The sequence below is a fragment of the Pithys albifrons genome, chromosome 7 (assembly GCF_047495875.1).
Source record: "Pithys albifrons albifrons isolate INPA30051 chromosome 7, PitAlb_v1, whole genome shotgun sequence".
NCBI classification, from domain to species: domain Eukaryota; kingdom Metazoa; phylum Chordata; class Aves; order Passeriformes; family Thamnophilidae; genus Pithys; species Pithys albifrons.
The window spans coordinates 43,825,210-43,851,101 of NC_092464.1; the positions used below are offsets into that span (position 1 = coordinate 43,825,210).

Genomic DNA, 25,892 nt, shown 5'->3' on the forward strand with positions numbered 1-25,892 from the left:
CAATGGGATTAGATAATAAGCTCTACTGTCTGGATGGATCAGAACAGAAGTTTTAATACAAAGATAAATACTTAATGGATTATAATGAGACTCTTAATAAGCACAAGCAAAAGGAAAGCTACTACCTGCAGAAATCAGATTTCACAGTGAGGAGCAGATTTGCAAGTCCTGCCATGGGCTTCACCCACGATATCATCATTAAAACCTGTAATAATGTAAGATCCTCTAGGAAGTATTTCAGCCTTTAGCACTGTGTACACCTAAAGCATTTATCCTTACAAACAAGCTATTTACAGTCCCATTCCAGCCCTTGTTGCTTTGACAGAAACAGCAACCACTGCAGAATGAAAGATGAGCTACACTCCAGGCTAGTTGCTTGTATTCCAGCACTGGTAACACAAATCATTAAGATCAGAGGAGCAGCCATTTCAATAAACGGTGTGCACTGTTGTTATTGTGACTTATGGCTTTGCTCTGCAGAGAGGGCAGGCACAAAGCAGCACAAAAGAGAAACAATTTTATTTTTACTGAATGATTCAGGGTTGACAATAATATTATATATAGATAAGTATATATGGTAGCTATATGTTATATGCACACCTGAATGCATAAACCTGAATGAAGAGCAGGGTGTAACCTCATTGGCCTTAAGAACACTTGCTAACTCATTGTTCAAAATATGTGGAGGCAATATATGCATATTTAGTAGTCATCAGCTGATTATTCAAGATCCTTGCTAAGCTGATATTGCTGGTCATCAGAAATATTTTTTTTATTTCTGATCCACAGAACTCAATTCAGAAATGACTGAGGTAAAAGATAAATATTAAATGATGCAGAAGGAGATCCTTCTAATATTAAACACTTCAGTGCCCAATGATTTTCATAACTTTCACCTGTTGCTAGAAAAGAGTGGAGCAGACTTGCACAATTTGAAGGTAAGATTATACCACTGATGTAATTTTTAATACAAAAGACAGCTTCTGAGAGTGTTTAAACAGAAATTTGTATTTCTCACTTCTTGCTTCATGAGGTCATCTTTAACCATTCATAAGTCATTTATCTAAAAATAAATTCTTCTCCATGGAGCTGTTTGCTTATTTTGCCAAGTATTTTCAATAATAAGCTTTTAATGTGTTCTCCCCTTTCCAGTATTTAGAATTACATATTAGAACCTAATTCCTTTAAACTAATGAATGTTTCTCTTTCCATTGTGATCCATTGCTGCTGTTGCTGCTTAGCCACTGATTATATCATCTATACACTTTATCTTCTCTTTTATGAAAAATGTTGTTATAGCCTGAAACAATTCCACCATGTAGATAAAGCATTAAGTATTTGTGCAGGTGAATAGCTCTTCCATTTCCCACCCCATTATCAGATTGGCCCATTCCTGCAGCACTGCAGCGTTTCTCCCATCAGGATATAATCAGCGTCTCTTTCTCATTCCCTGAATATTGCTGATAAAAGAAGGAATGCTATTCTTTCAGCTTAACTATGCAAAGTGGCTCTGTTCACTCAGCTGCTTCAGGAATCTCTGAGCCATAGGATAAACTATTCTACTCCATCAGGGGATGTGAAGCAGCATTTCATTTGGAGCACTAATTACCTACAGATACGTTATGTTAGGCTGATATGTACAGAAACATAAATTGTGAGAAGACTTGGCTTGATTGACAGAACTCACTAGAGTATATTAAAGGAAATTTTGCATTTTGAGTACTGAGTATTACTTGCAAATCCAATTCCTCCCAAAATACAAATAAATTTGAATGTTTCTAATCAAATAAGTATTTTAGTTATTAACCACAGACTCCTCCCTTAAAAAACAAACAAACAAACAAACAAACAATTTAAAAAGCAGTCTGTTGGGATATAAGCAGCAAAACTATCAAAGTACTTAGCATTCTACAGCTGTGCTGTTGGAATGCAAAAAGCATTGCAAACAACAGTTTTCAACTATTCTTTCATTTGATTCAAATATATTAATTCCGAAAGCCAGTGGAAACCACTCTGTTTTCCTTGCCTTGGGTGGAAATCAACCAGTTCCAGCTATCTGAGATAACTGATGGGGACAAACTATAAAACTTAGTTGGTGTTTTGATCAAAAGCACTGACCATGTTACATCAAACTGTCCATGGGAATATATTTATAATGCCATAACTTGAGAACATGGACAGGCCAAACACCTGTCAGAAATATGACACTTCCCTGGGGAAAGAACTTCTGCCTTTTGTGCAGCCCCAGCCCACAGCTCGTTCAGCCTTAGTTGTGCTGATCAGCACCAACAGGCATTGTCTGCAGCACAACAGAACTCAATGGTGCTGATGGTTTCATCTGAAAAATGACTGGCTGTTATTTTTTGAAATACATTGAGAGAAGAATCCTGAATTTGGGTTAATATTTCTGTACAGGAGGGACTGTGCCACCTAACTATTAACTAAAAGATACACCTGAAGTGATAAAATAAAAAATTATGTGTGCATAAATCAGCCCTTTTTATTACTTTCCCTTTTTTGAACTATATTAATCCACTGAATTATTGCTAATAATTATTAAATTACTGGAGAGTTACTGGGAAATTATCAGCTCACAATAAAATATTGTCTCAGTGTCACTGACTAAGTTTGACCATCAAATTCACAGAAAAATTGTATCAGGGTAGTATTTTCCTTATTTTTCTTTGAGAAGACATTTCATTACCATGCAAATGGAAGTGCCTCTGTAATTGGTATATGTCACAAGTAACATGGAAACTACAGTCTGAAGTCACTCCATAATTTATACAGAAAGATAATTCAAATTTGATTGCAAATACCATTGTTTTCTTGAGATCCAATATGGCAAAGTGGTGGGTGGATATCTATTACATGTGCAAAGATTAGAAGGAACAGCTGTGTAAGACACTGAGCCTCACCACCAGAGAAAGAACATTTAAAGGAAATGCACATTGTAATTAGATTAATATTGGGCAATTAATGTGATAGAAGCAGGAAGCCTATTTGAAAGCAACAGGAGTACATAATATAATCAGAGCATATTTGGTCCAATTGCCTGCATTTGTTTATTTATTTGAAAGGATGCTGTGTACACACATTTTCTCTACCCTTAAATATTTATTTTAAAAGTGCAACATCCAACATGCCACGAGAACACTGAGAAAGACCATGTACTTACACCCAAGAATAGACATGGTCAGTAAGCAGTTCAGGCACCTACAAATTCAGTTTCAAGCACAGCTTCTCAGGAACACTCTGGTAGGATGGGACACAAAGAGTCCCAGCTGCACCAGAAAGGATGCTGCCAGCAGCAGCAAAACAGGCTTCAAGCCTGTTAAGCCTGGACACACAGACATACAAAAAATCCACTCAAACATGTAATTTTAGCATGTGGATACAAACCTGAAACTTAACAACAAATCAGTCAAACAGCCAAGAACAGTCCCTTTCTTTATGAAGCAGATCTAAACCCACTATCCTTCTCAAAAGCAGGTTAAGCTTGACTAATCCTTCGGATGTGCAGTCACTCTTCTTAAGTGCCTAAACACGGAGCTTCTGCAGCAGACGCAGATTTCACACTGTGAAAACACTTCCTAAAGACAATTCTGTAATCAAGTGTGGTTATTTACCTGTCATAGTCTTGGCAAATCTCCCCCACAGCTACCAATGCTTTCAAGTACTCGTTGGGTTGGTAGGGGTGGATGTAGTGCAGGGAGCAGCTGTTCCGGGGGTCACCGTTCGATGCAGTGAAATCTATAGCGACCTGCAAAGGAAGGAAAGTCAACGTGTTGCAAAGAACTGCCGAGTACACCCACATCAACCACATATCTTTACCAGAAACAGTTTGTTGTAGGGACTGCAGCCTTAAAGCAAAGGTCATTTTACAGTGTACTTAATCAAATCTGAATTAGAGTAGTACTGATAAATACATGTAGAAGCAAAGGACAGTTTATAAAGTAAGAGCTAATAAAACTAAAATGGCATAATTAGGGAAAAATTACCTGCATTGCTATTCTGTGGGGAAAAATATGTTCTAATACAAATGAATCAAATTAATTATCTCTAAGTTCTCATACTTAAATAAATTATTACAGCTCAGGTGATGTTCAGTACATAAAAGCTTTGCAGCAAAAACATCCCTAGAGAGTTAACAGTCCTACTAAAACCATAAATTAAAACTCCAATTAGGGACATTTCTTAGCCCTTTTATTCCTTACTGTGGCTGTAGTAGTAGATATTACTTGTCTGCTATTTTTTGTCTCCAAAACATCTAAGCATTAAATAATTAACCCTCCAATTTCACAGTTGATAGCAAGTTTAAATGTGAGCTGCAGGGTAAAAACAAAGCTTGAATCGTGCACAGATTTTTTGTTGTTGAGAAAGCTCAGAGAAGATCATGGGAAGCAGTAAATCCAAAAGTAAATATTAATGAATCCTCTGAAAATTCATTTCTCGCTTTTAAAATGCCCTTCCTACTTCTCACTGAAGAGGTGCTCTGGCATGTATCTTTCTGTGGCATGACATTCATGGATCAGAAAGTTCTCTGCTGAATTTGTGATGCTGCTTTATAGGAATTCCTAAAAGGGGCTACAAGAATCCCGAAGTGCCTCATAGAGGGAAAAAAGCCATTTACAAAATTTCCTTGTGATTTTCTCAAGTAACTATTTCTGTAAAAAATGCATTTCACCTGAATATTCAATAGACAAAGGCATAGGGTTCAGTATAGCTGAAGGGTAAGAAAGGGTCTTGCTGGAGGCTGCAAGAACTCTCAATGCCCAGCTTGCCTTTGCAGATGTGCAGCTTCCCCAGATGCAGCCTCTGCTTGGCACAGGGAACACTGTTTTATGCAGCTCTAAAATGAAAATGAAACACAACATTTTCATGCTCCCTTAAAAAAACATTACACGGTCCTCCTGAAACTTATTTCTTGTTGCTAAAAAGTCAAAGGGAAATATCACAGTAAGTGAATGCAACATGGTTTCCCCCACTGTTTCTGACTTTCTGCCTCTATCTCTGAAGAAACTGGAATGTGGTAAGCTCATAAATCCCTTTGTTGCCTTGATCAGCTATGAACCCCTGGCCCCAACCACATTCAGTCAGGAGAGATGAGCCTTTTGGCTTGCAAATAATCTTTCACCTCTGGTTCCATCACTGCTCACACACCGAAGCACCGAGTTTGTTTTCCACATAGATCTTTTTCCAAAAATGGTATCTTGATTTAACTTGAATAAATCAATGGGAAAACTCTCAAGCCTTCACTTTTAAGTGTACATAACTGAGAAACACTACAGGGATGTAACTGAGGGAGAAAGAAACACTAGTGGCTTGTGAAACCTGAGGTGAATCCATGGATGCTTGTATGGACTAGCTTAGTTTTGGAGTACTTATTTGTAAAAAAATCGTAGTTTAGGTATGCACATTTTCCTAAAAATAAGCATATTTTCTCTAATGTTAATTTAACCTTGATTTTGGTAATAGAACATGCAAAAAGTCACTGTATGATAGAGAAACAAAGGGTATTCCTGTAAAACTGTTAAGAGCAGGTGTTTCTACTAATAATATCGAAACACTAAAACACATTAACAAGATTTGAGTGACAAATCAAACAGAACTGGACAAGTCTTCCTTTATGGCTGTTAGCCATGGCTAGAGGCTTTGGAAAAGAAAACAAGAGCACAGTGTAAGAATAAGGAGTGGGCTTCATGAGCTTGGAAAAAAGCCTATGTTTGGGAAAGAAAAACCACTTTCTAGAACAAGCTTCCTTTTGGAAATGGTCCTTGCACTAGAGGCCTGCTGATAAGTAATAAAATTATCCTATTTCCTATGATGAAGCATTTATGAATATTTGTACTTGGATGCAGTGTGCTTGAATCTGATCCAAATCTCTGTTTCACTCCCAAGGGAAGAAGTTGTCAGAAAGATGACCACTGTGTAATTTGCCACGATTCCAAAATAACCACGCAGAACTCTGTTGTTTTAGCATTACCCACGAGTACTAAGGTCTTGTGTAAATGCATAGGATGAGGATTTGTAAAAATAAGTTAACATACCACAGAAGTGGTAATGTGGCAATAGCTACACTCGTAGTACTGAGGATTTTTACCCTCAACCTTGTAAAAGGGTGATTTTCATTACACTGAAAACTTCCTGGGACCTCCTGCTAGATCTGCCAGCAACAAATCAGCCTGCCCAGCACTGTGACCTGCCTGAGAGAGCATCTGTCCAATATATCTTTCTATTACAATTCCTTTAATGCACATTACACATTCCTTCTGCTGTATTTCCTAAAGTGATGAAAAAGCCTTCTGACTGAAGACCCATTTGCACTGCCAACTTCTGAACATTTCTTCTGCAGCAGGAAACACTGATAAGAGATACAGGGTTTGGCAATAAGCAGGCCATAAAAATAGAGGACTGGAATCAGCACTATTGCTCTCTATAGATGAAAGCTTCTTAATAACTGGTTTTCAAGAGAAAGTTTACTTTTGCTTTTCAGAGACATTCTTGCTAACTACAAACCTACAATAGATGTACAAAGTATCCCAAGAGCACCGGCATGATGTTACCAAAGCTTTCATTAGTGCCTTAACTCAGCAGGTACATCATACTACATCTTTTTGTTGTCAAATGTGTGCTTAGCACCCCAGTTTCCCTCCCTCAGCAGTGCCCTTTCCAATCCCAGTTGTGTTGTACTGCCTGTACACAGCATAAGCTCAACAGAAATGTCATTAATATTAAGACAATGATAACAACAATATACATAACAGGAGAGTTTCAGAAAATCCCACATCCATTCTGGTTAAAAAAAAGTGGGAATCTGGGAAAGTGGAAGGAACAGGCCTCCTCTGTTTCAGTTGTCTGAGTTAATCAGGTTAGGACTGTGTGAAAAGATCATATGATGTGTGCAGTAAGCAAGGGAGCAGGAACATCTGCCCTGTAGGCTGCACCCTTTGCATCAGTGACCACTGGAGAGCCTTTGATCTGTGCCTGGAAGCAACAGCACATCTCACAACCAGGCTGGTCAGTTGTGCTGAGGACCGGCACATGAGGAAGGAGAACACAGTCAGTTTGTGATGGTCTTTAGGCAGAACCACTGGGTTATGCCTGTGGAGAGGAGCTCCAGGCACAGAGACTCACAGAGGCTTCCCCTGAGGCCATGTAGGTGAAAACGAAAACTGATAGGGATGAGCTTATACAATACCACTGAGGGCAACAGTCACTCAGGGGATCTCTGTGGTTCACATTATAATGAATCTTCCATTTCCTTTATGCCCTTGCTTGCCCACACTTGCAGATGAGTTTACCTAAGTTTCCTATTGCCAATTGTTTTGTTTCATTTCAGCAAAATGAAATACAGTAAAATATAGGAGAAGCAATACTGTTCACTTTAACCCATCTACCCCACCACTTTTAAACTTCTGGTTCACAGCCTAATAGTAGGAAACCTGTGACAAGTAAATAAAAGGCAAAGAAACTGCCACAAGCCTCCAGTGCACTGTGTAAGAACTTGCTCTTCCGTTGGAAAGCATTTAGAAGGAATTAAGAAGAGTTTAAAAAGCACAGCTGTAACTTAATGTATAAATCCCTAGACACTTTCTAATGGTTGCAGTGTCCCTGTGCTTGAGCTGGAGTTGTGGGAAATGAATATTAACGGTCTTCACGTGTGCCTAAGCACATGTTCTTATTAGAAAAGGCTTTCAAATATTAATTGAAGACATTAATGTCTTTCTGCTAAATGACCTTGAACACATTTGATGACTGAGTTCTTCCAGTCATATTTTTAGGGAGGAAATGTCAGGAAAGATAAATTAAAGGGGTTACCAGGGACTGGCAAGTTTCAAATTTGTAGGAGAAATGTGCATTGCAGGCATGTGGGGATAAAAGAAGTGGTTGGGTAAGGCAGGAGATAATTCCACACGATGCTTTACATGAGAAAAGACAACTATAAAGATCTTTGTCCACTACAGTAGGTATTTCCAACAAAACCCGAGAGAAGAGTCCTCAGTTTTGGGTGTTACCCAGTGAGTATGTGATGTGTACAGGCAAAGTGAATTTTTTACACCTCAAAAAGCTGATCTGTAAACAAGAAGACAACCCACTACAACACCTGCTGCTATTGCTGGAACTTTCTGTTAGGAAAAATAACAAAAAAATCCTTTCTTTTTGGCCAAATCTTTTGGGGAAATGAAGGTTTGTCTGGAAAAAATGAAACAGAACATTTCAGTAGCATCCAGTGTCTGATACTTGATACATGGAAGCAGAGACAGGGCAGGATGCTACAGGAAGAGAAAAGATTTCCAGAAGAACATAACCTTATGCAATGATTTTAGCTCTGTAGCTGGCGTGAATGAAAAGTCACATCAACTAGACTGGAACTGAGGCACAATCTGTATTCCTATACTGTGGGAAATACTGATATGTCATATCATATCATATCATATCATATCATATCATATCATATCATATCATATCATATCATATCATAATCACATTATGTTTTAGATTTAAAAAAAACCCCCAAAATCAAACCCACACATCATTAAGTGTTTCTCAGAATTATTAATTGGAAGTGAAAAATATTGTATTTCTGGTTATGGAGAGCTCTGTAAATCATTTTATCCCATTCCTTGAACTGAATAGCTTCTGAATTTCCTCTAAATTGCAGCTGGGTCCCCCTGTGGTGCCATCCTACTGTTGGTAGCTCTGGCTGAGGCATCAAACAACAGCACCTACCCCAGGTTGTCAGAGAGAGGCCCATCAGGTTCGTCTCTGTGTGTGTGACCCTCTGCATGGCCCCATTTGAGGGGCAACAACCTGCTTTGAGGGAGGACTCGTCCTGGAAGGGAAGACTGGCCCTTAATGCATTTTGCAGTAAGACCTTAATAATTTACTGAGGAGTGGCATGTAAGAATCATTTCTCCGTGAAGGGAATGAATTGGTATCTAAGGGGATTGCATTCCTTTGAAAAGAATTAGAGACGTAAGTCACTTACTGTAAACTGTATTTGGCAGCCTCCCATGATATAATCTAAGAAAGAATGCATCTTGTGGATCTGCAGACAAGAAAGCAAGACATGCAACTTAGCTGTGTACTGAGAAACATCAGAGAGCTGCCTGAAAAAACAATACATTGGAAGGATGCGAGAGACCAACCAAAAATAAGGTACAGGAAGAAATCATTAAATACAGTTTGAGACAGAAACAAAAACACAAACAGAGAAAATATTAAAATTCTAAAGAAAGGTAAATTTACGTCAAAAGTAGAACCAAGTTCTTTTCAGTGAGAAGTCAGTGGAAATTTTGCTGCTGATTTAGGAGGAATGAGCAATTTTGGAGAAATGATAGAAGGATTAAAAGGGAAACACAGAAAGCTGGCAAGTCTTTAGATGTATAAGTTTAGCACTGCCTTCTCCATTGCACAGCAGCAGGGACAGGACAAGAGAAATGGAACAGGAAAACTGGGAACATTCAGTTTACTTTTAAGATTCAAGTCCTTGTCTTTACTTTTTGTGGGGGATGAGTTTCCATTGCTGTTCTACAGGCAGTTCCACTTTGTTTCCATGTTTCCAACCACCATTAAAATCTATCACTGAGAGCTTAGTAAAGAAACAGCCAAAGAGCAAAATACATATTTACCTTGCACTGGTTAAGGATGACGATGCCTGAGTTCTTGTAATTCTTCTTCTTTGCTTTATACTTGGGGTTAATGCATTCCCATTGTACCTGCAAAAACAGCAGTCACTCTTTGAAGGGAAACTTATGTACAAATTGAATAATTAACAAAAATTGCACTGTCTAATTTCCACATTTGACTAAATCATAGCAAATAATGGTGCACAGAGAGGAGCCAATGAAAACTATTAACTGTGCAGAGAATGATCTTAATAGAAGAACACCCGGAGCAAACATCAGTCTTTGTACACATAAAGGTGGACATGACACTAAGAGAGAGATCCAGACTCTTTTGTCATCTTCCAGTCTTGTAGGTTCAGGTGTTACATGCGCAACACTGAAGATCTTTGGAGATAATTTAATAGGATAAAAAAAGAACTAACTTAATACAGATGAAAATACTGGGGGGAGCAACCTGATGCATTGAATTAACTACAGAACTGCTGGAGCAGTACACTGGAGTTTTGTACTAAACTCAGGACTGGAGAAATTCTGATCAGCTATAATCTTGCTTTCTCTTGAAAGAGCGCACCAGTTTCTCCTCTAAGTCTGATAGCAAAACAAAAAGTTAAGAAAATCACTATAAAGTGCACAAAGATGAAGTTAATTACTGATAAGTTTGGAAATTTCCCTAAGAATATATTAAAAAACTCTTTGAAAATTTTCTCATGGTTTTATTTACAAATAGTTTTACAGCAAAATAGTCCTACCTTGTTACTCAAATATATTGCCTTGTTCTCCTCATAACATCTCTCAGGTTCTTAATCATTTCAGTTTCAAGTGTTCTGCCCTCCTCTGGTTTCAGGCAGATTGAATAGCTTCAAACTTGCAAACCATCACCTCTAATGTCTGCAGTATTATTCATGCCTCTTACTGCAGGAATAAAATGTACATTGGCACTTGTACATCCAGACTTTTATGTGTAATGTGTTACTAAATGTGGTTATAATAACATTACTATTTTCTTACAGGAAGGTGTTATGTTGGGTAACACAAAGAATAGAACCCCAAAAGGAACCAAGATGACCTATTATCTAAAAACACCTATTATGATGTTTTGAAATGAAACTTCCTTCTATCTATCTATCTATCTATCTATCTATCTATCTATCTATCTATCTATCTATCTATCTGTGTCTGAAGTATTACAATGTTTTTCCTATAATGAAAACCTTCATAAATGGTACAATACTTTGTCTATAGTGAAGCTCATATGTGATATATCATAGCAAAGGGTCTGAGCACCTAAAACTATTTTTGCCCTATGAACAGCCACAGCTATTTCATCGAGCTGCAAACCATTGCCTAAGAGTAATGATCTGGATGTCTGAAGTATTTCAGACTTAGAGATTTTGTCAAACATCAGAAAAGGGAATGCAAACCATATGGCTTTGGAGCAATATGAGACCATTTCTGCACAGGGGAGGAGGAGTGTATTCATCTCTGTGGACTAGAGACAGGTGACAGAGTGAAGAATGGGAAAAGAAAAAGGGCTGTTCCAACTGCAGGAAGCACAACTGCTGGCTCTCCCAGCTAGCCTACAGCTCAATTATTTGTCTTGTGAAGCGAATTTTCCAGCTGAGAAGACAGGCACACATAGGCTCTCAAGTTCAGGGGAAATCCTCCATATATATGTTCTCTCTGCTCAAGAGGAGCAGTCAGGCTCAAGAAATAACATCCCTTCTCTCCAAGCAAAGAGAGTACTCTGAGACACAACATCAGAGTGCAATAAGCTGATTTTTGGGAAACAGATAGCAAGGCAAAAGCACTGGCCACTCACATCTTCATATGTTGCTGTTGGGCAAAACGGTTTAACACACAGCTGTCTGCACACCCACTGAAAGCATTCCTACAGAGAAAATGAGCTGTCTGGAAATTATATATAAACTGTAATATATCAAATAGAAAAAAAAGTAGGAGACAGGATTTGAGCTACTCACTTTGACACTGAAATACACTGGAGAGATCTTGTTGCTTCTCCCCAAACATCCAAGGTGCACCTCCTTAATTTCAGTATCCTCCAACATGAATACTTTTCAATGTACATGTTTAAACAAGGTCTGACCTATATGAAGCCATATACTATGCATATAATTTCTCTCACTAGGAAAAGGATTACTTAAGCTTGAAAAATATTATGCTCATGGTATTGGTATATGGAATAAGTTTACAATACATAAGGATGAAAGTAGTACAAAACATGACCTCAGGGGAAAAAAGTCTGTTCCTGTGGCCAACCTCTCAGGTTCCCTCTGCTAACTTTAAAATAGAATTATGAATGTTCCCCTACCCTGCAATGCATTTTGAGATGTATGAATAACAATTCTCAGCAACTACCTAAAGCTCATTAAAATATTCTATGTGCAAGTCACTAATGTCATTGGTTGATGTGGATAATAAAGCAAAGGAAAGATCAGATTAGAAAATTTCTAGAAAGTAGGAACACAGAAAGAACAATTTTGCACCTGTTAAATCTGCTGATGAGAGTATAAAGAAAGGAAAGCAATAGGAAAGGAGGGAGAAGACATTTCCCAGTTCACAGGCTTAAAAAAGCCAGTTAAGAGTATTTTAATAAACCTCAATCCTCACGCACTAAGATCCAGTTCTGACCTTGGCAATTCCCACAGTTCAAGCTAAAGATGTGACAAGCATTATTTGAAGGAAATTCCCTATACAGGTCTTTTTATATCTCCAACTTTTCTAATGAGAACAGTTCAGAATACAGCTCTAAGCAGGTAAGTAATAATGAGAAACAATTCTCAAATATTTTGCTTGCACTATGAGACCAACCTCAATTTCTAGGCTGTTCCTGCATTCCCAGTATTGATTTGGTATCTGACATCGTTTTCTATTGATTCATTTCTTCTCTCAAATTAAGTTTTCAATTGAGAGGAAACTAATGCAAGAGTCTGCAATCTGACACTAATGGTAAACATTGTGAAGTTTGGATTTTTTGTTCTGAAAGTCACTTAGCATTTCCTCCAAGTGCCTGACAGCTCTGGGCTATGAAAGCTCCCTCCCTGTCAAACACAGTGAAACAGAAAGCAACCTGGTTTCCACCTATCTCTTGTTAATTTAAGTAATGGTGCAAATGTTAGTAATGAAATCCCCTGACTATACTGTGTTGGTGTTTCTTTTATACCGTGAAATTTTAACCACCATGTGGAGAATTTCTGAGTATAAACCAAACTGCATTCAGCTGTTCTTCAGAGTCAGTAAACTCATGCTGACACATGGAAGGGCCTAGTCCTACTGTGGCTGTGATGAGGAGACAGAGGACCCTCAGTGGGAGATGTCACTCTGTGCAGTGCAGGATGCTGCCTTTCCAAACATCCTTACTCCACTCCTAGCACACCTTTAGGAAGAGAGAGAAAAGCAAACAGTGCAAGTGCCCATGCCACAAAGCAAAGGGAAGTGCAGGTGACCAAATGAAGGCAATCACTATAAACTCCAAATCTGGACAGTATGTGGCTACCACTGGCACAAGCTATTTAGAGACAGAGCTGAGGGTGGCAGGAGAATTTATTTCATGTGCCCTAAGGCAAGAGCAGTTGCTTTCTCTGGGACGCTGTGTTTGCACAGGAGAGCACTGGGCAGTCCTGTGAGGAACAGGCTAGAGAGCTGTGGCAAAGCCTGGGCTGGCATTGGCACGTTCTCTTGCCTCCCCTGCAATTCTTTTGTTTCTCTCTCCTTCCTTCCCATGCAGCTGCTGCAACAAATTGCACGGTTTATAAATGACAAAGGAGGCACCACAGTCTAATGGATGGGGCAAAACATCCAATGGATAGCAGGCAGCATTATAACCCTGTCTTGTCTCTTTCTCATGTCTCAAGAAAAACAAGTCACTTGTAAGTGACCTGCATCTCCTCCTGCCTGAAAGGGGAGTGCATTCCTGCCATCCCTCCAGGCAAGAGGACAGGAGGGTTTTTTTTGTCTTCCTGTCCCAAAAATACATCCAACATGGGAAAAGAGCTGCTTTTAATCACTATCAGTTTCCTCTTGGACCTTGGCCCTGGGGAACGAAGCAAAAGTTAAAGCATTTTGTTTGCCCAGGCAAGGCCCCCATCCTCACCCATGCTCCTGAGCCTGGTTGCCTCCTCACAGGCATTTGGCAGGGGACTGATATGGCAGCAGCTGCTGATGTTGCAGACAGCCCTGGCTGAACTCGGCTGTCTCCTGATAAAACTAGGCATGGAATTGTTCATTAGTGTCAGTAAACTCCTTGGCCCATTACCAAAGGCCTAGAAGTCTGAGAGTTACCTGAAGAGCTGCCTGATGCAAAGCCCTGACTGAGGGTCACACACAGATACCTGGGCACAGGGGGGAACCCAGCCCAGACGCCCTCGAGATGCCATCAATCTTGTGCACTTCAGTAGCTTTCCTCACCTCCCTGATATCACCCTGACCTTCTGGGACTGTAGTGGAGATGGTAAGTACAGTGGGGTTTCTTCCCCCTCTTTCCTTCTGTGTGTTTGTGTGTGCACACAAGTCCATTTTTTATGTAATGCGGGAACAGATTTTTTCCTTACATAACTCCTGTGCTGCAAGGGGATCCAGATGATTTCCCTGACTTTTTTCCCCCAGATCCCTCTGGCTTTGTTGCCTCCAGTTAAAAAAAAAAAAAAAAGACTTTTTTCTCATTAGTAGAGAATTTTTTTGATCAACTATGATAAACTTTAATAGTATTTACATTTTTGTAGTCTCAAGCTATTTCTAGTTTTGTTAAAATATATTTGATAGATTGATATTAGAACACCCGATAAAACTGCCACCATACATACATATTAAGATATAGATATTACACATGTATTTGGAACAAATCCTAAGATACAATAAACTCAAAGTATTTATTAATATTTCACTTATGGATGGACTTACTCTGTTTTCTTGTGTCAAGATTATGGTGAAGGAGTAAATAAAGAATTTTGGAATAGTGAAAAGTGTTAACAGAAGGTTTAGAAATCATAGAATCATTAAGGTTGGAAACAACCTCTAAATCATTGAGTCCAACCGTTAAACCAGCACCACCAAGTTCCCCACTCACCCCTTATGCATGCAATGATTGCCTCAGATCTGCATGTGGACAACAGGATGTCTTCAGTCAGTTTTTATGGTGGTCAGTATGAAAACAGGCTAGGTTCCAGAATATAACAGTCTGTGACAATCAGGTAATTTTTATGGAACAGAAACACACACCAAATTATTATTCTGAAGTTGTCCATGACCAGGAGATCTTCTTAAAACAGCATGAATTGATTTCATCAGTACCACCAAGCAAAGGTCAGCAAGTTTTCCCAAAATTACGTGCTTTCAGACACAGAGAAGCAACTGACACTCTGAGAAGGAGTCATAATTCAAGATTATCACCCAATTCAAGTATCTCACCCAAGACCTGACACATTTAAAAAAGAGATTAATAAACTACTTATACCAGTTCTGATCGAAAGAAGTGTTCATTCATATAAGGAATCTTCTCTTCTTCCTTCACACAGCACTGGTCCAACCATCAGCAAGCTGCCACTGCTAAATTCACAATATTTGTCTAAATGATGCCTGGTCTCAAACACACATTCCCGAGAAATGCTGGAGGAAGGCCAGCAAGCCACCTGTAAGCTCCTCAGAGGCTGGCACCCAAAGCTTGGGAGAGTCCCCAGCTCAGGGATGGAACTGAAACAGGCTTAGAAGCACCATCACTTCTGTAAGTAGGCAGGTGGCACATAGCCATTCTGACCATCTCAAGTGGTTCTGCAGCACTTGATAGATTGGCTACAAGATAAATATATCTTTACCTTTAGAGGGGGAGATTGAAGAAGGGGTCAGAACGGTCTGTGTTTTCTAGAGGACGAACTACATACAATTAAAAGGGAACTTAAAGATCCTCGTCAACTCCTCCAGAGATAAGCTGAGCTGATGAAATGGTGAGGAGTACTGGCAGTTCACAGATGACACATGGTCCTCCCTGCTCCCAGCACAAACTGGTACTCCCACTCTTCCTGCTTAATGCATTTATGACAACTTGTGCTGCTGATACCAACCAATATAGATATTGCTGATGGGCAGAGGGAGAACTGTGCCATCAGTGTAGCCTCCTCTAACACTGCACAGATCTGCAGCTGATGCTTAATAAAAGTTCCTGGACTCCCTGTCAGTGATGAATGTTCTGTTCTCTCCAGTTGCCTGGGAAAGTGAACCCCCCTTATTGCCGATGACTAGGGTGTTTTGGTTATCTTTTGATTATCTTTTAACAGAACTACAGCAATGTCCTGTAGCTGATTGTAAAGCCTACTGCATAAAAGAAAATATAACCAGAAGAAAAAGTTCCACTGTGTCTCCTTAGCAACTCAAATGGGGATGTCAGACCTGAGCTGTGCCCTTTACACTGGCTTTCACAGCATATGGGATAAAATTCCAGAGTTTGGTCTCATCTTTGACACTCACTGTTGTGATGCTGTGTGAAAGAGTCCCTAATGCCAGGGGCTAGGGATGCAGCTGGCAGTTTGATTCCTCTGATTGAAAAGAGTACTACATGAAAAGCAATGTTTTCTGGGCTCAGGCTATGGAACGATCTCTTCCATTAACAAAGAACTGTGTCTAACCTACTCATGCCACCTCATGTGTAATTACGCTTCTCTTATGTGGCTTTCCTTACTAGAAATACCTAGCAACACATTCATTTGAATGCAAAACACCTTCTTACTATAACCCCTTTACTCAAAGTAAACACTCCATTGCATGTGCTTTTCTTTTAATGAAGATTAAAACTAAAGAATAGAACTGAGAAATGCTAATCACATTACTTAATATTGCACAAAGGATGTTGACATAAACTTCGTACTAAGATGTTTTTATAGAGTCCACAGATAATGGCATATATTGCTTTTAACAGCAACAGTTCTTTCTATAGAACAGAGAAAAATGAGATAGGATGACAGAGGGAGAGAGAAAGGGAAATTTCTTTCCGGCTCCAGCCAAGTGACATGACTTCCAATGTGAGGGACTTCTGCACAACATGTGATCCCTATATTTTTCCATAACAACTATGTCATTTTCACCAGGATCTGCTCAAACTCCCTGCTGCTAGTTCTTGTCTATTATGCTATTTGTGCTCATCAAAGTCAGCTTTCATTAGTTGCAAGAGCCATCTAGCATGGGCGTGTGTAATTCTGGCCCACTATTTATCAGCCACTTAAATTACTAGTACTTACTCTCTTACTCACTAAATCTTGTTTTCATCTGGAATAGACTACAAAATAAGGATTAGAAAACAGGAGAAGGGAGACTGATTCTCGCATTGGTGGTAATTGTGTCCCATGAGAACTAGCCATAACAAGTTTCAGGTTTTGCAGGTACAAGGGCAAAGAATAACAGCGCAGTAACAACAGAATGAGGGGAACAAGAGAGAAATAATGGCACAGTGCCTTAGAAGTGTGGAGGAAGATTGCAGTGTTGCAGGTGAAAGGCAACCTGCCAAATGGCAAATGGCAGGCCCTTAGCAAGACCAAGGTTCAGGCACTCAAAGCACAGTGCCGCATTAAAACATTCCTGGGAAGCACTGCAGTGTCACCTAGAACAAGAACTGACAAATGGCTGCACTAGCTCCTAACGCCTCTGAAAGAGTAATCATCCTTTTTGCTAGCTGGGAGGAAAGAAAGACTTTCTCCATCAGAATAAAGAATATATAGTTTATCCTTCAGAGAGTGCTGGCACTCTGGACTACACGTCTCTTGTCTTGGCCAACAAGCTGTCTCTTTGGGAAGGACCATGGTGGTTTTTTGAAGACATTTACATTGCAAATACACACCCTTTACCACTCTCACACAGTTCTTCCCCAGTCAAAGGTATTTCTATACAAAAGAATTGTTGCCATATCACTGGCCTTGTTAATGTTATTCATCTGGTGATCTATTTACCTCTTTATTTCCATTTAAATTCTGTGTGGTTAAAGTTTTGATCCTCTGACTTAGTTTGAGAGAGCAAAACAGGGTTTCATTTTCACTCAGGTTCTGTTCAGGAGTTATTTGTAACAGAGTAATATATTACTAATATATATCAACAGTATTTTACACGTGAGCAACATTTGCCAAACTTTACTGTGTTCTAAGAACTTCAACAGAAAACATCTAAAAAAGTGTTTCTTGACATTTCTTCCTGGTAAAAGTTTCTTGACCTGTGGCATCGCCTGACTGCTTATCATTTATCAAACACCTTTAGACTCTGAGGGAGCCTTCTATTAACACATTATAATCAGAACCTTAATATAGAGCCCAAATGAAGCTTATTAGGCATTTGTGTTGGGTTTTGAGATCACCATGCAACAGTGAATACAAATTATCTGCAGATTCAACATTTTCAACTCCTCCTCAGAAAATTTGTCAAAAATAACACCTTCAGAAGTAAGTAATAATAAAAAGTGACAATTTCTGGAATTAGATATGGCAAATCATTTATCATATTCAATAATTACCATCAACTTCAATTTAAAAAGATCAAGCTGACATAAAGAGGTGAAATTATTAATAAACTAACAATTTCATTTTCCCTTAGGACTGTACCATGAAATATTTATAAAACCAATTAGTTTCCTCATGGTGGGTTCAAGTTAAAGCTGGCAGAAATGAAGGCAGCACATGAGAAATGGAGCAAGATGGAGCAGGACCCTTACCCAGTGAAGGCCTTTAGGCCAGCAGGAAATGCTGTGACTCCCCAGAGTGTTTAGCCATCACAGCACAGCACCTCACAGAAACAATGCACTTGGGCTCAAAGGGAATAAATCTTAGTGGAAAGAAATGCCTATAGGATGGGAACTGGAAAAAGAGCCTAAGCGTTTCAGAAAATACAGGAAATGTGTTTTTTTGCATTTTCAGACTGTCCAGGTAACAGTAAAACCTATGGGAGAGCTCAACACACATTAGCTCCTCAGAGAGGATGAGGCAACATCACCTGGTTTCTGCCAGCACTGTCGGAGCAGGGCTGCTCTACAGAGCCTCAGTGCTGAGAGCTCTGGGTGCTTCCACTCACCTGTCTGCCTTCCATGGCTCCGCGCATTTCCTTGAAAGTTGAGCTGAATTCCCCAATGAAGTCATGCTTGCCATTGGAATCCCAGTCCCAAACGATGCACTGGGGACACAAAGGAGAAAAGAACAAAAGAGAACATTTTTCATCAGACACAAAGGAGGCTTTACTGAAAAATAGGACAGGATAAATTATGATATACCCAGGGTGTTTTATCTAAAAGGAATTCACAAGGCACATTAAAACCATATTCTTGTCCTGATCAAAATAAAATGACAAGTGGAATCTCTGCTCAGCTTGCTGTTGACAGTTGTGTGTTTTGGAGTAGTCCTAATGAAAGACAATTCATGTATTTCAGAAAGAAAGGATTTCTTGTCTACATCTTTTTGGTAGGTGTAAACCCACAGCATTATGTGTATTTGCATGTTCATGGTCAAATGGTGTCCTGGCTTACCTCACTGCTGTGCTTTGCAAATATAAATTCATATTCCAACCCCTAGCTGCTTTGGGCAAACAGTTCTGTTCTCATTTTACAGTCAGTGAAGGTGAGACAACAGTTACAGAGATCGTTCTCTGAAATGGCTTTGAAATGACACACATCAGTGTTTGGTGCCCATATCTTGGCTGTATCCCATGTTTCTCAACAGTGACTATTCAAACCAAACGTCACTGGGAAGTCTCTCCTAAATTCATGTATAAAGATGAATATCTCAATGAGTTTGAGCTGTGAGAATTTTATTTTACAGATTTAGCTAAATACAATTCAGATAGCAAAGGCCAAAGCACACAGCAGTACCTACAGGCTTAGTTAAATTATAATTTTAAAACTGGTCCAAAGACAACAAAGGGGCTCAGAACTTTACAGGACAAAACCCAAAATTCAGCCTCATGTGCTCTCTGCGTGAAGGTCACATAAGTTGCCTGAATCAGGAGACCCTTATAGGAAAAATCCTGCTAAAATTATCTCTTAGGTAATTTTTTTTTAAAGTGAAATGCCTCAAAGCCATGTGTACTGTGACACGGGGAGTGCACTGACATCTATCAGATGGCTTTGAGGGCAAATTTGACTCCCTTGTGTGAGCCCGAGTGTTACAGGTCTGTGCGTGGGTGTGGGGTGGGAACTTCACTGGAGGGAGAAGCAGAGGAGCTGCCTGCTGAGAAAGGCAGGAATTACACAAAACTGGAGGTGATGGGGCAGCATTAACAAGCTTAACAACAGTGGGATTTATCAGGCTGCTTTGTCTCAATGAGGCTCAGAGCTTTCCACTCAGACAACACAAGAGCAAGAGCAAGGTCTGCTCCTCAAAGACTCCTCAAACCATTCAAACTTTGCTTGGTCCAAAGGGACACTGAGTTCACCCAGAAGGAAACTGAAATCATTAGATCTCGGCTGGATTTTGAGTTTTAAATATTTCAAAAAAAGCACTTTATCGAATCAGACTTCCCCACCCACCAGCTGTGCTCTCCAACCAGCCCAAATGATCCAGTCAAAGCTGGTGTGTGAGCACTGTGGCCAACTCCTTTGGGGCTGGGGAAAAGACTCTGTAGAAAGCTTGAGATTTGGACAAAACGACTGAATTCTTAGGAGAACAAATGGACAAGAAACGTTACAAGAGAAAGATTGTCCAAACCAACTCAACATCCTCTCAGCAGAGTTAAGTTAATAAACAACCTCTTCCACATAATGTTAGTCCATGTGAGCCCCTCCAAGTGTATACTTGAAGCACAGGTTGGAAGCCCTCTACACTTTTCCATCCTGCCACCTGCAATTTTACTTGCTTTGGTTTAATGCAGGGATCCCAAACCGAAGAAAGATCTCCAGATCCAAACATGACAATATTTTGCCCTAAGACTTGGAGATGCTTTTCAGCATCTTTGACACTGAAGGGGTGGATGGAAGGCAGAGGGAAAAGGGGTGCAGTTCCCATGTGTGTTTATTTATAGGCTAAATTTTATACCAGAGTAATCAAATGAGAGTGGGTTTCTGGTTCTGATAGTGGTAATGCTGCCTGAGAAAAAACTACACAGTATTTTCAATGCCAACAGCTCTGGAGTATTCTTTCTGATGAAATCTTCATTAATAATCACTCTATGCTTGTTATCAACTGCAATTTTTAGATGAGCTGGCAGAAAAAAAAAAAACAGCAAAAAAGTCCAAGAAAAATGAATTTGGTAAATGAAAAAATCCCTGAAACCGTTTTTGTCTTATAGAGCTTGAAACAGCTTCATTTTATTTTTCCATGAAATTTCTTTCTAATATAAATTGTTCATCTTTTATTGAAATTACCTTTTAAATATTTCATGAAAACACAGATTTCACAGATGAAGCATGACTTAAAATCATTTTTTTTCCTGTAATGGTTGTGAAAATTATTTAATACCTTGAAAGTAATACTAAGTAAAAAGATTTGTCAAAATGTCATAGCAAATTGTTATAAATTTGCAAGAAGTGTCATTTTAGTAATGCTGCTAACTTTTAAAACAATGTTTTTGAAAAAAAAATGACTATTTTACAAAGCTAAAAAAAGAACCCTTATTATGAAGTTTTGCAACCAGATTTGCTTTTCAGGTTTAGTCTTTCAATCAACTGAAGCATATATACAAGAACAGGCCCAAGGTTATCAAAGACCTCCAGGAAAAGATACTTTGAAAAATTTCTATTTGAAAGCTGTCTCTTACAAAGAGGGAAATGCTCTGAGTGCTGATTTGTGGTTGGAATTTTAAATGGAGAGGAGCAAAGTGAAATTACATATAAAATGTCCACTCAACAGGGATCCAACCGCTTTTTCTTTCAAGCTAAAGGTTTTCTAACTTTAGTTTTCCAAAAGCCAGATGGTACTTTAATCTTCATGTTGGCTTCATGGAAAAGGCCAACAATTACAGTATTGTCTCAGTGCCATTTGCTCACTTAGAGCTAAGGCAGAAAGGGGATTTCTGCAAGTACATCCATTATGACTTCTTTTTTTATCCCAGAGTTTCACATCTGGCCATAGAAATGAATTGTTACTGTCTGAAAAACATGTTGTACACTGGAATGACTCTGCGTTTCACATGTATATGAAAAGTGCTTCTGAAACATATAAATACTGGCGTTCAGATATTTTTAGAAAAACCTACTCAGACAGATAAAATAACCAGGGAAGGATCTTTGCAAATAATCCAGAATCAGGTAAAGACCAGAGGTGGTAACCAAAGTCCTATTGCTCCATGAAATACTTTCAGGGGTTTTGGTTGGTTGGTTGGTTTTTTATTTGCTTGTTTGTGTTTTGGTTTTGTGTTTTGTTTGGGTTTTTTTGTTTCTTTTGTTTTTTAGGAAGGCCCCATGTGCTTTCCAAATCAAATCCTCCATAGGTCATCCTTTATCTTCAGGCAACCCTTGATGTGTTCTTTGTGTCCGCACCCTCAGAGGCTGCTTAAGCACATGATTAACAGTGTACCTGCACTCTAATAAAAGTCTCATTAATTTAAGGAGGCTTTCCATACATTTAAGTTTAAATACTGGTAAATCAGTGTTCAGATACCTGGTGAAGGAATTCAGACTCCTATCTCTAGGTTACAAGCTCAAACACAAGCAATAAAAACTGCTGCTAATGCTGCATGGGGATAGAATAGCAGTGACTGGAATGATGGAGAACACCTTTCAGTCCTGCATCATTCTACCTTCCTCTCCCAACACCTGCTGAACTACGTGGAGAGGGAACAGCTTCAGGCCATCTCAGGGAAAGGCACTGTGCCTGGCAGGGCCAACCAGCAGGCTCAGCCAAGACCTCAGAGGATCAGTTCTGGGTATCCCCATCATCATTCCTTCAGCTTGTCTTGTAAATATCACAAAACGAAAGATTTTCTGCCTAGCTGAAACTGAAAGTTTCAGTGGAAAAAGGAGGGAGAAAGGTCCATTATAAAAGGAAAAAGGTATTTCAGGTGGATGCATATGGAAATTTTCCCCGGTTTTATTTCCATTTTTTCACTGAGATTAGATTTTGCCAGTACTCTCAGCACAAAAGGCATTCCAGAAAAATTGCATAGGCTCTGGAGCTACAATAGCACAGGTTTCTGTGACTGATTTTCATAATGCTTCCCAGAAGATGACAGCCAGATTAATCTCACTATCTCTGTGTGAGCAAAAATCTCCCTTGCACAATTTCTGATTTTAATTATATTTCACAAAAATATAACCTGAACCATAATCCAGCTCCAGCCAATGCTGATGTTCAGTGATGTGATGATGCCTAGATAAGAAATAAACCAATTTCTCTATGCAGTATTTCCTGCAGAACAAGCCAATTTTCCTGTTTGATAATTCAACAACAAAAAAGCATTGCTACCTATCATATGATCCAAAATCAAGCATTATTTTTTTCAGTTTTAATTTCTGTGATCTGATTTGAAACAAGAAATTGGTGCTTCAAGTCTCAATATAAGAGCCAGCCAAATTCTGGTACAATTGTCATAAAATAATTCTTCCCATTGTCACCATCCTATCTGTCTTTACCCACCAAGAGACGTAAGTAAGAGAAGTGTGGCCACTTTAAGTGTGCATTTGTGTGGGGGTGTCTGCAGGTACTGAGACTTCTCTCCTTATATACCTTCAGAGAAATGCTTCAAGTGGTTTGCCCCCATTAGGTTTTCACCACGAGACAACTTGTGCCTCCAGCACATAGATGGTGGTAACTGAGAAGTTAAAAGCTGATAGGGTTGTACTGGACTCGGATCCTTTGGCTGTCGAAGGAGATTGAGACAGATATGCATCGATGGCTTCCTCTTGGTTAATGGTAAGTGATTCAGCATTCCCTTCCACATGCTGTAGTAATTATAGCAGCCAAGACAGGCTCAAAACACAAATAAAAAAATCTGCTTGTGAATATAAACACAAGGGAAATTTGATTTTAAAATTATCTGCCTGGAGAGAAGAGTGAAGGGAAGGAGAATTCTTGGGCTTTTCCCCAAAAAGGGGCAAGTCCTCTGATTCAAGATCAGAGTGAGTAATTTTTATTGACAGCTGTGATTTGACACCAGGCTGAGACTGTTCCAGTTCTTGACAAGTGAGAACAAGGACCTTTCAGAGAAGCACTTTCACCACACCAATTTCTACATCACAAACAGAGATTTGAGTACATCAGCAGAGGCTCAGCAATGACAGGAATCCTCACAGTTGGTGTTGCCCCTTCTTGACAGCTCACAGCATGCAAGAATCATCAGGGTCACTTCAAACCCAATTACTTAAAACCATAGCTTGTTAATTACCCTTATTTGTATTACAAGGGTGCCTAGGAGCTTCAAACACAGATCTTTCAGTGCTGACAAATGAGGCCCACAGATACTGCTCTGAAACAGAGAAACATACTATAATAAGTTACATCAAGTGAGGGACAACTTGTAACTGGGTTTTGAATGACTATCTAGGTTTTTCATGGTGCAAACATAAATAAGCTTCTACTTTACAGTCACAGTTGGGTTTATGCAACAACATCCACAGTTTATATACAAGCAACAATTACTAACCAGGTTCAGCATGGACATGGATGCACACTCCCATTTCTGCACTGGCCTAAAATACAGGTCCATGCAGTTGTAATGCATGCCTATAAATTTAATATAAATTAACCTTTCCTTACGTTAAGGGCAAAGAGCTCTATGTTAATAACAGCATTTTTTTTCTTTCCCATCCAAAGTACCCCTAGAAATTCAGAATGCAACACAGAAATGGGTCAAGTATTCTGCTTGTCACCATGAAGACTTAGTTGTCCAACAGAGGAGAGAGCAGGCTGGAACATTTTTAAGGCACACATAAGAAGGGGACTTTCTGTCTTGATCAATGAGATTCAAGTTTTTGAGACTGTCTTTGGTTTCACAGTCTATAACACAATGCACAGCTTTTTTTCACATATGATATGATAAACCAATAGCAAAATATAGTAACAGCAAAAACTTCAGCAGAGACTACCCTAAGGCTCCTGTTGTGAGATTATCAATATGTCTCTGGCAGTTTTCTCCATGAGTACCCCTTCTTTTAGTTCACACTATATTCTGTCTCTATGCAAAAGAATCTGTCCTCCAAAACTTTTGAGAGAGGTGATAAACTAGTGTACTGACCCAGTAGTGCCTCCTCTCATTAGATGTGTCAGATTTTTGCTCATCCAAGTAACTAACAATTCCCTACATGGCACAAAAAGGCATCGCTCATGGCAGGCCTCTCTGGTGTACCTGCTGGAGAAGGGGCAAGCAAAGCAGTGAGATTTGGCACAACTCATGCGTGCGTATCAGAAAGCTCTCAGACAGAACAAGACTCTATCCAGTTCCCACTATCTACTTTCAGTTCCTAAAAAAAGCTCAGGTTGGCTTTATCTTGCACTCTGGAAGTCAGCAGATAAAAATCAGCCATTGCCTTGTCTGTCAGGCAGGAAAGGAAGATGATGATACTTGGCAGAAAGAGAACAAAATGCTCTTACCTACCAGAGCTGCCTGAATCTGTCCTCAAACACCACTCGTGTTTATACAGAGTAACTGATTACACTGTTCCTTCTGTTGTCAGTTAGTGCGGGAGTTAATTACACATCTCTTGGATATCAACGACCTGGCACACAGCACTGGGTTTAATGGGTCTGAACTGGTCACTATTCCGTAGGTGATAACAGAGCATAAATATCAGTGGAGATGGATCTTCCCAATTATGGGTGATTTCTACTACTAATACCAGCAGAAGTTTCAAACATAGAAAGTTTTTAGTATCAAGCCAACAAGAAATCAATTAAGAAACATGAAATAATTGTAAAAGCTTATTAAAATAATGTTCTAAATGATGTTTCCCATGGAAAATGAAGAGATATAAGCAGAGATAGTGCACAGGCCATTATAATAGAAATGGCTATCCTAATATAATAGATCAATGTTAAGGGATAAACCTGAGCTTAATTTAAAGGTAAAGGTCTGAGAATAAAGGTCACAGTTCCTTATCTCATAATCACATATTTGATTTTTCCAATCCTTGTGAAATTTCCACCGGATACTTTGCACTTGTTATAACAGTCATCACGAGGTGTAAAAGGCCTAATTTTGGGGATGGGTTGTGTGTTTGGTTTTTTGTTTGTTTTTCTGGGGTTCTGTGCTTCAGAGAACAGACCTCCTCTAAATCAGTGCACAGGTTACATTCTTAGAAACAAAACCTCAAGCTTTTTGCAGCACTGATTTTAAGTTAGTTTTCTGGCCAGA

The 25,892-nt window shown here is 39.3% G+C and overlaps 1 protein-coding gene across 2 annotated transcripts in view; it reads right to left on the reverse strand.

Moving 5' to 3' along the window:
• Positions 1-25,892, reverse strand: part of CPNE4 (copine 4) — a 215,669-nt gene that overhangs the window by 33,651 nt on the left and 156,126 nt on the right. For both annotated transcript variants that reach the window (XM_071561211.1, XM_071561212.1), the window contains 4 exons: positions 18,690-18,788; positions 9,636-9,722; positions 8,993-9,052; positions 3,630-3,763 (listed from right to left, as the gene is read on the reverse strand). In XM_071561211.1, coding sequence (XP_071417312.1) covers positions 3,630-3,763; positions 8,993-9,052; positions 9,636-9,722; positions 18,690-18,788 — 380 coding nt within the window. The remainder of the gene's footprint in view (positions 1-3,629; positions 3,764-8,992; positions 9,053-9,635; positions 9,723-18,689; positions 18,789-25,892) is intronic.